Below are 11,904 nucleotides of genomic sequence, written 5' to 3'. Positions count from 1 at the left end.
CCACCACTTGTTTGGCTTGTAGACTGGAATGGTATCTGAAGCAATTGAAGACATATTGGTAGGTAATGTTATGTCCTCACTGGCATTGATACTAAATGTGCTATATCTCCTACGTAAAGGCTCTTATCTGGCATCTGACGCTTACTATAGACGCTTGCAAAGCAATACATTGTAGAGAAAGTAAAGTGCTTGATGGGTCAGATATTCGTATCGTATTTCGGTATTACTGACCCTTCTGCACTAACACCATGATCTCCCGCTCCACTCCACTGCACTCCACTCCAACTGACCTGCATGCATCGACTTTCAGCGAACTTCGCTTCGAGTTCCTTGACAATTCCCCCTTTCTTCAAACTTCCCTTGATACCAAGCCCAAATGGGTCTTTTTAGGTCTCTGTTTTTTGCCTTTGCCACTGGCATCCGAGTCATCATGGAAGGGCCGGTGGCTGGTCCGCCAGCAAAGGGCGTTCAATGCGTACCGCTACATACAGAATTGTCTCCATCTGGCCGGCGTTATCTGTCTAGTATTCGATTCCACTGCGGCACTGAGGGCATGGAAGGATCTTCGTTTCTTTTTCCTCCTTCGAGTCGGTATTGATCCCTCGCTAACCCTCCTTCTTGTCATAATACCAGTATACCGCAGCTAATAATGCTTTCTCTCGGTCTATAGAGTGCATATCTTCCTGCATCTCTTCGGGAATATACTCGGGCATATGGTTTTCTTTTTCTGCTTTCTTCCCTCTTTCTTTTAATCTCTCGCTGCCGCTGCCACAATTGCCTCGGGGGCTTCTACCTTACTCTTTCTTCTTCAGTGCTCACCCCTCCAGTATCAGCTCGACCTTGCGAGAGAGGAAAGATCGTGAGTGGGCCCGGAGCTATTGGGCTTGTTCAAACTGAGCTTCGAGCTGAGTACTTGACCGTCTCTGACCTCGTGTTACTGGGACCTGGGACACATGTCGGTTGTTTGAGGACATCCGGAAAAATCGACCATGAGGTGGAGGCCTTTAAACCCGTTACTTCCGCTGCTTGCAGCAACCGCAGCAGGCTGGCCCTACGAAGAGTCATTAGTTGATTATAATCTCAACGTGAACAAAAACGCTGCCACCCCAGCAGATTATTACGCACCGGAATGGAGGAACCACACATATATGCCGTCGCCAGAGAACTGGAGGTTTCCATTCTACACCCTGTTTCTGGACAGATTCGTCAACGGCGACCCTACTAACGATAATATTAACGGAACTGTCTATGAACATGATTTGAACTCCAACCAGATGCGACACGGCGGTGATGCACAAGGCCTGGTAGACACACTCGACTACCTTCAAGGAATGGGAATCAAGGTCTGATTTTTGTTTTCGTCTCAGCTTCAGCCTTCGCTAACCAGATCTTGTTTAGGGGATCTACCTCGCGGGTACTATTCTCATGAATCAACCCTGGGGCGCAGACGGTTATTCGATTTTGGACACTACGCTGCTGGATCAGCACTTCGGGACCATCCAAACCTGGAGAAATGCAATCACAGAGATTCACAAGCGTGGGATGTACGTCTTATTCGACAACACTATCGCTACGTGAGTCTGCTGGTTTTCCAAGTCAAATGCGCGAATGCTAACTACACCCAAGGATGGGCGATTTGATCGGATTCAAAGGTTATTTGAACGTTAGCGCCCCGTTCTCTGTCAAAGAGCACGAAGCTGTTTGGAAGTCTGACCGTCGCTACGTCGATTTTGATTTTGGAAACACCTACAATCAGACCTGCGAGTACCCTCGATTCTGGAACGAGACTGGCTGGCCCGTTGATAAAGACGTTCGTGATGAGCTACAAGGTTGCTATAGTAGTGATTTCGATCAATACGGTGACAGGGAAGCTTTCGGTGTATATCCAGACTGGCAGCGACAGCTGGCCAAGTTTGCATCAGTCCAGGATCGTCTCCGTGAATGGAACCCAAGCGTTCGCGAGAGACTAATCAGACATTCCTGCATGATTATCAAAGCTCTTGACATTGACGGATTTCGCTATGACAAAGCCACGCAGGCCACAGTGGACGCCCTTGGAGACATGTCGAGTGCTTATCGTGAGTGTGCCCGTGAGGTCGGTAAAAACAACTTTTTCCTCCCAGGTGAGATTACTGGTGGAAACAATTTCGGCTCGATCTATCTCGGACGAGGAAGACAGCCCAACCAATACCCAGACTCTGCTATGGATTCTATGGCCATGAACAACGAGTCGGATCACCAATATTTTCTTCGTGAAGATGGTTTACAGGCGCTCGATAGCGCTGCCTTCCACTACTCAATCTATCGATCCCTCACCCGGTTCCTTGGCCTCGACGGAAATCTTGCTGCTGGTTACGATACGCCGATTGACTGGACAGATGCCTGGAATGTAATGGTGATGACCAATGACATGATAAACGCGAATACCGGTAAATTTGACCCGCGACACATGTTTGGTGCCACGAACCAGGATGTTTTTCGTTGGCCAGCCATCAAACAGGGTATCGAACGCCAACTCCTGGCGATGTTCATTACAACACTTCACCTCCCGGGTATTCCAATATTGTTGTGGGGTGAAGAGCAAGGTTTCTATATCTTGGACGCCACTGCAGACAACTATGTCTACGGCCGCCAGGCGATGTCACCAGCCACAGCTTGGAAAACCCATGGATGCTTCCAATTGACAGCAGATCAGTACCACAACTGGCCTATCAGCAAAGGACGTGAAGGCTGTCATGACGAGACAGTAACCTATGACCACCGCGACCCGTCTCATCCGCTCCGAAATATCATCAAACATATGTACCAGTTGCGACAAGATTACCAGGTTTTGAACGACGGATATTCTGTCCAGAAACTCTCCAATCAAACCCGCCAGATTTTCTATCCAGGCTCGAACGGAACGGCTACGGAGACCGGAATGTGGTCTGTCTTACGAGACTCAGTTTACAAGATCCAGGAGCTACACAACGAGCAACCGGTTTGGCTTGTATACCAGAATGACAACAAGACGGTGGAATACAATTTTGACTGCAGTGATAATGACACGGCGTTGATATCCCCCTTTGCCACCAAAACCACGGTTGTCAATCTCTTTTACCCGCATGACGAATATGACTTGAAGGACGGTCCAAAGAAGCTCCATCTTAATGGCTCAGCGGAGTTCAATGGATGCCTTGATAGCATGACGCTGAAGCCTTTCGAATTCAAGGCTTTCGTTCCGAAAGAGCGATTTGTGAAGCCTAGACCCATGATTACCAAAATCACACCAGGACACGACCAACCGATCATTTCCAAAGTCGTGGCGAGCGAGGCAGAGGATCTTGATTTGAGCATTTACTTCTCTGCGGAGATGGACTGCGACTCAGTCACAAAAGCGATCAAAGTGCAGTCCACCACAGAAGTCAATAAGACAGCTTTGATTGACAAAGACAGCGTGAAATGCAGGAGGATTGATCCAAACGAAACGCGGTGGACTGCCCAGCTACCCAGCGTCTGGGCGTGGTCGTCAAAGTTGACCGGAGTATACAATGGAATTCATCGGCTGACCGTCACCAATGCCACCAGCGAGGTTGGAGGCTCAACACAGGCTGTTGATCACTTTCTCATTCGCATTGGTCAAATAGACAATCCCATGGTCTTCACCACGGCCAATTACTCCACTGACCTACTTCACCAGCACGAGAACGGAACACTCTATATTCGACACAAAGCCGCTGGTGCTGATAAATATCGTTATTCCACCAATTGGGGAAGCTCTTTTTCAAACTGGCGCGAATACAAAGGTGGCGACGAATTCATTGAAGAACAACCATGGTCCGGAACTAAAAAGCAGAAATGGAATGGGAAGCATGTCCGCGTTGAGTACTGGAGCAAGTTGACTGGTAGCAGCAGCTATGTCCAAGAAGGTGACTATGATACCAAGCATCAAAGACGCTTCCCGCACCTCTTCTTCAATGGGCCTTACAACCAGTATGGATACGATGCAGGACTGGACAATGAGGTGAAACAGGACAGTGACGGGTACTGGAAATATCGGCTCCGAGCGGAATTCCCTGCTCAGGGACAGTTTAATGTTTGGGGTATGAACCCAGACGGGAAGCCCGACCAGAGTTTTGTGTTTGGTGATCTTGATTCTGACGGTGTTTTGGACCGCATGCCACCATCCTCCCTGAACACCCTTTCTATTAACGTCACCGACAGGCCACCGTCGTCCTATCTATCTTGGAATATTTGGGTCGATGACGGTACCATGAGCATCCAGTTTCAACCGACTGGCTCGAGGACAATCCAGATGGTAGTTTATTTCTTGCTTTGGTTCGTACCGCTTGTGACAGCTATCGGATGCGTATATGCTTTCATGAAATCGTTTTACCAGGTCAAATTCAACCAGATTGGAATCAGCCAGAAGCGGTCATTATTCGGTTTCTCAGTCGGCCGGAAGCCTTCATTGAATCCACTGACGCGGCTTGCCAATAAATCCGGATTTCTCCAAAGCACGCCTGTCTTTGGAACAGGGTCTTCTCGCAGGCGCAGTGTTCTCATCGCCACTATGGAGTATGACATTGAGGACTGGGGTATCAGGATTAAAATTGGTGGTCTTGGAGTCATGGCACAGCTCATGGGCAAGAACCTCGGGCATCAAGATCTCATTTGGGTTGTCCCATGTGCGGGGGACGTAGACTACCCAGAGGATCAGCCAGCTGAGCCAATGTTTGTGACTGTTCTCGGGAACATCTACGAAGTCAAGGTTCAGTATCATGTCCTGAACAATATTACATATGTTCTTCTCGATGCGCCCGTTTTCCGTCAACAGTCAAAGGCTGAGCCCTACCCTGCTCGCATGGACGACCTTGATAGTGCGATATACTATTCCGCCTGGAATCAGTGCATTGCTGAGACCATCAAGCGCTTCCCTATCGACCTTTATCATATCAATGATTATCATGGTTCTATTGCGCCTCTCTACCTTCTTCCCCAGACGATCCCTGTTTGTCTTTCGCTTCACAACGCCGAATTTCAGGGTCTCTGGCCCATGCGCACACAAAAGGAAAGGGATGAGGTTTGCTCTGTTTTCAATATCGACGTCGATGTCGCCAGGCGATATGTCCAATTTGGCGAAGTTTTTAACATGCTCCATGCCGGTGCTAGCTACCTTCGTGTCCACCAACAAGGGTTCGGCGCTGTAGGTGTTTCCAGGAAATATGGAAAACGCTCGTACGCGCGCTATCCCATCTTCTGGGGTCTCAAGAAGGTTGGGAATCTTCCGAACCCAGATCCTTCTGACACGGCTGAATGGAACAAGGAACTGCCTAAAGAAAGTGAGATCCAGGTAGACCAGAACTACGAGGCAAGCAGGGCAGAGCTGAAACGGCAAGCGCAGGAATGGGCGGGCCTTGAACAAAACCCTAATGCTGACCTTATGGTTTTCGTGGGACGGTGGTCGATGCAGAAAGGAATCGATCTGATAGCTGATGTTATGCCCGCTGTTTTGGAGGCTCATCCCAATGTTCAGCTGATCTGTGTCGGCCCAGTCATTGACCTTTATGGAAAATTTGCCGCCCTGAAGCTTGACCGGATGATGCAGCTCTACCCTGGGCGTGTGTTCTCAAAGCCCGAGTTTACAGCACTTCCTCCATACATATTTTCAGGAGCGGAGTTTGCCTTGATCCCATCCCGTGACGAACCGTTCGGACTGGTTGCCGTTGAATTTGGTCGCAAGGGAGCCTTGGGAATCGGTGCACGTGTTGGAGGGCTTGGCCAGATGCCGGGTTGGTGGTATAATGTTGAATCAACAACTACTGCCCATCTGCTTCATCAATTTAAACTAGCTATCGGATGTGCCTTGAACTCGAAACCCCAAGTTAGGGCAAGGATGCGTGCAAGATCTGCAAAGCAGCGTTTCCCTGTTGCTCAATGGGTTGAGGACCTCGAGATTCTACAGTCAACGGCCATGCGAATCCACAGCAAAGGCTTGGCTAAGGCGAGCGTCCAGCCCTATAACTCAGGAAGCAACACCCCACTTGGCATGATGACGCCCCCTATTGCGTCGACTGGGACTGTTACCCCGACGGGAATCCAGACACCTCCTCTTGCCCATTCGCGATCAGGAAGCTACTCAAACATCAACCGCCTCAGTGCTTATGGGCCTCAGCAACGTAACACGATAATCTACAGCCGAGACCCAAGCCCAGGCGGCGAAGACCAGCCTAGATCTGGTATTCGACAGTTATCACTTGGTGTTAGGGCTGGGCCTGGACATCTTATGCGTCGTGGCCGCCGCAGGTTGAGAAGAAATAGCCACGCGGGGACGGACGAGAACGCCAGCGTCTCCATGACGGAGGAGAGTAGCGACGACGATATAATCCCAAGTTTCTACGGGGAAGAGGAGTACACGCTTACCCCTGAACAGGCTGAGGAAGTACGTCGCGCAGATATGACACCACAGCAGGAACAGAATCATGGCTCGGTTAGGGACTTCTTTACCCGTCGTCACTCGAGTCAGAGCTCGATTTTGTCTCGTAGTGTTTTGTCTCCAGCCAGTTCGACTACGTTTGACGGGGACGAGACCTTCGTTCCACCCGCACCACCGTTTGCAGAACCTGGAAACCGTCTCAGCAGTGCGTCGGTACTCTCTGTTGACTCAGTAGTGGGCGAGAAGAAAGATTACAAACTGCAAAAAGTTGATCCTACATTTACCGATAGCACTGGCGAATTCTACAAGGTTTTTGAAAGAAAACTAGAAAAGCTCAATGGCTCGAACTCCATCTCCCAACTTTGCATCGAGGAATATCTGGAGAAGAGCGAAAAGAAATGGTTTGACCGATTCCGTGATGCACGACTTGGCCGCAAACAGTCCCCGTCGTCTTCCATTTTCCGCACCAAGTTTGAAGGCTCCTCGCCTATGGCACTCGTATCAAACGATGAAGTCGGATCGCGCGCGAGTGGAAGCGAGCCCCGTATGAGGCCTGACGAATTTTGTCTTGGAAACGACTATGTTCCTCCCTCTGGGCTCAAGAAGTGGATGCAAGTTCGGATTTTCGACTGGCCCATTTACTCCTTCATTCTCGGACTGGGCCAAATTATAGCAGCGAACTCTTACCAGATCACCTTGTTGACTGGAGAAGTCGGCCAGCGGCCTGAGAAGCTCTATGGTATTGCAACAGTATACCTCGTGAGCTCTATAGTCTGGTGGTTTCTTTTCCGCTTTTGCAAATCTGTCGTGGTACTGTCTCTGCCCTGGCTGTTCTACGGTTTCGCCTTTGTTCTTATTGGAGTCGCACACTATGAGGGCGATAGCTTCGCTCGTGCTTGGATCCAGAACGTTGGAGCCGGTGTATACGCCGCTGCATCAGCCAGTGGCTCATTGTTTTTCGCCCTTAACTTCGGAGACGAAAACGGTGCACCAGTCAAGAATTGGGTGTGGCGTGCTTGCATCATACAAGGTACCCAGCAAGCCTACATCATCGGTCTTTGGTACTGGGGGACTTCTATATCGCAAGCAGTCACCAGAGGCGTTCCGGATGTTCAAGCCCATATCACGGAGACATGGAGAATGACGTACGTGCCTCCATACTCTCCAACGGTCCTTTACTAACTCTATATTGCAGTACTATCTGTATGCCGATAGCAGTCTTTCTCTGGGTACTCGGCATCCTTGTCTTCTTTGGCCTACCAAACTATTACCGCCAGACGCCTGGAAAAGTCCCTTCGTTCTACCAATCTGTCTGCCGTCGGAAGATCATCCTCTGGAACTTCGTAGTGGTCATTCTGCAAAATTTCTTCCTCAGCGCCCCCTACGGACGAAACTGGAGCTGTAAGTCCCAAAAAAATCACTTTATTGTTCCGAAACTAAACTAAGGAAACAGTCCTCTGGAGCTCCGTCCACGCGGAACCCTGGCACATCGGCCTTCTGGTCGTCGCCTTCTTCGGAGTCGCCTGGGTTCTCATCCTCTGTATCTTCGCCCGGCTTTCCAAATCCCACAGTTGGATCCTCCCCGTTTTTGCCTGCGGTCTTGGTGCCCCGCGATGGGCACAGATCTGGTGGGGGGTCTCGGGAATGGGCTTATTCCTCCCTTGGGCAGGAAGCTACACGACCGGCGCACTAGTATCTCGCTCTCTCTGGCTATGGCTGGGTATTCTCGACTCCCTGCAAGGCTTAGGCTTTGGTATGATTCTATTACAAACACTCACACGGATGCATATCTGCTTCACGCTTTTGGCGAGTCAAGTCCTAGGCTCTATTGCGACGATCTGCGCCAGGGCTTTTGCGCCGAATAATATCGGGCCAGGGCCCATCTCTCCTGATATTACGGATGGAGCGGGCGCCGTTGCAAACGCGTGGTTCTGGATTGCGTTGTTCTTCCAGTTGTTGATTTGGTATGTCTTCCTACTATATAATTGGAGCCTAGTGGGACGTAAACTAATAGTTCGATCTAGTGCTGGGTTCCTCATGTTCTTCCGGAAAGAGCAGCTTACGAAACCCTAAATACCATCGCAACTCGACCTCGCCATTGCCATTACCCTGGTTACTTTGTCAATTCTTGACATAATCACTACAGCCGGTAATCTACCCGGTGGCGCCCCATTGCCTGACAATCTTGCTCTCGAATCTCTCCATTGTCCCATCAGCCTATTTACTCTACCCTTTATTGATCTTGCTGTCCATCGACAGACCGTGCATATTTGCAACTTCTTGACGATATTTGACCTCACCTCTTGAACGAAAAGAATGACTGCTATGAGTCAACCTAATGATTGGATGTTATATGGTCTCTTATTCTTCTATGGAACTGACTTATCATTGTGCCCGCCATGACGTGATTTGATGTGGGTGAGATGTGGGTGATATGTACCTAATGATACTACTTTGTTGATTAGTTCCTTCCCTATTGATGTTATGTCATAATGTATTTAATATCAAGATGTTTCAACTAAAGGCTACGCTTTGGTACCAATGAGGGTGGTATGATGATCCTGAATATTTTACTCAAACCAACATCGGTAATTGAACCCAAACTTGGGAAATAATCATCAGTCTCATTGAGTATACGACTGCTATCTGGTATATTGTCGGTGGATAATAAAACGGAGCTATAAGGTATATGCCCGAAAAAGCCATCCCAAAGCTTAAAACAGAATGCCCAGGGCAAAACAAGTGTCCCAACAAACAGAATGCTTTTATGCATGCACGCGGCGTAAGACTTCGCAGGTCATGATAGACATAATAGGAGAGATTCATTATAGGTGGAGGGGGAAAAAAAAGAAGGGGAAAGAGAATATGAAAACGGAAAGAGACTACCATTCCAGAGGCTCCCCCTTCACATCTCCTCTGTTGGTCTTCGGCACGGGCGCAGCCTTAACCATATTGGAACCACCAGTGCGACCACGCTTCAGATAAGCCTTGCCATCCAGCCAAGGCGTGTCGAGCGTACGCTTCGCCTCAAACTTGGCAATCTTATCCTCCATCTGCAGCGTCAAACCGATATCATCGAGTCCATTGATAAGGCAGTGCTTGCGGAAGGCATCAACATCAAAGGAGGCAAGCTTGTTCCCGGCCTCATCCTTGATCTCCTGGTTAACGAGGTCGACTTCGACTTCGCGGCCGGCGCGGGCCTCGTCGGCAATCTTCTCAAGGACGGCCTGGTCGGGAATCACGACGGGGAGCATGCCGTTCTTGAAGGTGTTGTTGAAGAAAATGTCTGCAAAGGAGGGGGCGATGACACACTTGATGCCGAAATCGAGGAGAGCCCATGGGGCGTGTTCGCGGGAGGAGCCACAGCCGAAATTGGGTCCTGTGACGACGAGGATCTTGGAGTTGCGGTAGATTCCCTGGTTCAGGATGAAGGAGGGGTCTTCCTGTCCGTCCTTGTAGCGGAGTTCGTAGAAGAGAGCAGAGCCAAGACCGGTGCGCTTGATGGTCTTCAGAAACTGCTTCGGGATGATGGCATCTGTGTCGACGTTGCTGCGGTCCATAGGGGCCGCGATGCCCTTGAGGGTTGTGAACTTGGGGAGACCGGCGGAGGTGGTGGCAGGGGTGTGCGTGTTTGTATGGGGTTCATTGTCGGCGGGCTGGTCAAGGATGTGGTCTAGTTCTTCCTCGGTGTCAACGTCTTCGGCTTCAGGCTTGACGTCGACCTTGGGCTGAACCTTTCCAAGGCGGGGGCTCTCAGCGATGTGCTCACGGACATCGGCGAGCTTGCCGACGATGGCGGCGGCGGCGGCCATGGCGGGGGACATGAGGTGTGTGCGGCCGCCGGCACCCTGGCGACCCTCAAAGTTGCGGTTAGAGGTAGAAGCGCAGCGTTCCTGAGGAGAGAGGATGTCGGGGTTCATGCCAAGGCACATGGAGCAGCCAGCCTCGCGCCATTCAAAGCCGGCGTCAATGAAGATCTTGTCGAGACCCTCGGCTTCGGCCTGCTGCTTGACGAGACCGGAGCCGGGAACGACCATGGCACGCTTGATGTTGGAGGCGACCTTCTTACCTCGCACAACATTGGCAGCGGCGCGCAAGTCCTCAATGCGAGAGTTCGTACAGGAGCCAATGAAGACCTTGTCGACGGTGACGTCCTTCATGGGCGTTCCGGCGGTCAGGCCCATGTACTCGAGGGCGCGCTTGCAGGCGGCCTTGCGAGCCTCATCCTCGAAGTCGTCGGGGCCGGGGACAACGCCTGTAATGGGAACAACATCCTGAGGAGAGGTACCCCAGGAGATTGTGGGAACAATGTCCTTGGCGTCGATCAGAATGGTCTTGTCGTAAACGGCATCCTCGTCAGAGGCCAAGCTAGACCAGTAGCTGACAGCCTTCTTCCATTCGGCGCTGTCGTACTTGGGAGCAAGAGGGCGGCCCTTGAGGTACTCAAAGGTAGTCTCGTCTGGTGCGACCATGCCAGCACGCGCACCGCCCTCGATGGACATGTTGCACATAGACATCCGAGCCTCCATGCTCAGCCCGCGGATGACAGAACCGCAGAACTCAATTACGCATCCCGTACCACCAGCGGTGCCGATAAGACCGATGATGTGCAGAACGACGTCCTTCGACGTGACCCCAGCAGGAAGCTCACCGTCAACCTGGACGCGCATGTTCTTGCTGCGTCTGGTGATGAGGGTCTGGGTGGCAAGGACGTGCTCAACCTCACTAGTACCGATACCGAAGGCGAGAGCGCCAAAGGCACCGTGGGTGGAAGTGTGACTGTCACCGCAGACAACAGTTGTGCCGGGGAGAGTGAAGCCCTGCTCGGGACCGATAACATGGACGATACCCTGTCGCTTGTCGTCCATCCCAAAGTATGTCAAACCGAAGTCCTTGACGTTCTCTTCGAGGGTGGAGCATTGCAGGCGGGAGTCGTTCTCTTCAATGAACTGTTCGACGTTTTTGAAGTTTTTTCGTGACGAGGTAGGGATGTTCTAGACAGAGCCTGTCAGCGCTGAGTGGCGGATTAGGGATCATAATGAGACATACGTGGTCGACGGTAACAAGCGTGCAGTCCGGCCGGCGGACTTTGCGGTTCGCATTCTTAAGACCTTCAAAGGCTTGCTATTCAGACGTTAGTGTTAAGAGAATCGATACGACAAAGCGATGTGAAGCAACATACTGGAGAAGTCACTTCGTGGACCAGGTGTCTGTCTGCGAGAAAGTTAGCTCGAGCTATGCAGAACGGCCACAAAACCAACATACCGATATAGATCAAGACGGTGCCATCCTCCTGCTCGTTCACGATGTGGTGATCAAAGACCTTGTCATACAAAGTCTTGGGCTTCCTGTCAGCGCCAGGCATGATGAGGGGCAATATAAAATGGGTGCAACGGGGAATCCAATTAAGTGGGGATGGCGCAGAAGGAGAAGAGCAAGTGTCTCCGGAAAGAACGAATAGTCAGGTATGAGATGCTTGAGACAGACAG

At 50.8% G+C, this 11,904-nt stretch overlaps 2 protein-coding genes across 2 annotated transcripts, besides 1 other annotated feature; one reads left to right on the top strand and one right to left on the bottom strand.

Annotated features, from left to right (window-relative positions):
- Positions 1-11,904: part of a sequence feature (contig 1.100 1..337251(-1)) that runs on past both edges of the window.
- ags2 (alpha-1,3-glucan synthase agsA) lies at positions 990-8,908 on the top strand (the record flags this gene model as incomplete). The annotated part of the gene is made up of 7 exons (XM_658397.1): positions 990-1,343; positions 1,399-1,574; positions 1,627-2,078; positions 2,124-7,560; positions 7,611-7,816; positions 7,869-8,379; positions 8,881-8,908. 7 exons carry the CDS (start codon positions 990-992, stop codon positions 8,906-8,908), a joined length of 7,164 nt encoding a protein of 2,387 aa, XP_663489.1.
- luA (3-isopropylmalate dehydratase LEU1) lies at positions 9,298-11,780 on the bottom strand (the record flags this gene model as incomplete). Its single annotated transcript, XM_658398.1, has 4 exons — positions 9,298-11,409; positions 11,465-11,539; positions 11,598-11,629; positions 11,681-11,780. 4 exons carry the CDS (start codon positions 11,778-11,780, stop codon positions 9,298-9,300), a joined length of 2,319 nt encoding a protein of 772 aa, XP_663490.1.

This window comes from Aspergillus nidulans, chromosome I (assembly GCF_000011425.1).
Source record: "Aspergillus nidulans FGSC A4 chromosome I".
Taxonomy (NCBI): domain Eukaryota; kingdom Fungi; phylum Ascomycota; class Eurotiomycetes; order Eurotiales; family Aspergillaceae; genus Aspergillus; species Aspergillus nidulans.
Note: the sequence above shows the minus strand (reverse complement) of the source record. Positions and strands in the feature narration are given on the sequence as shown.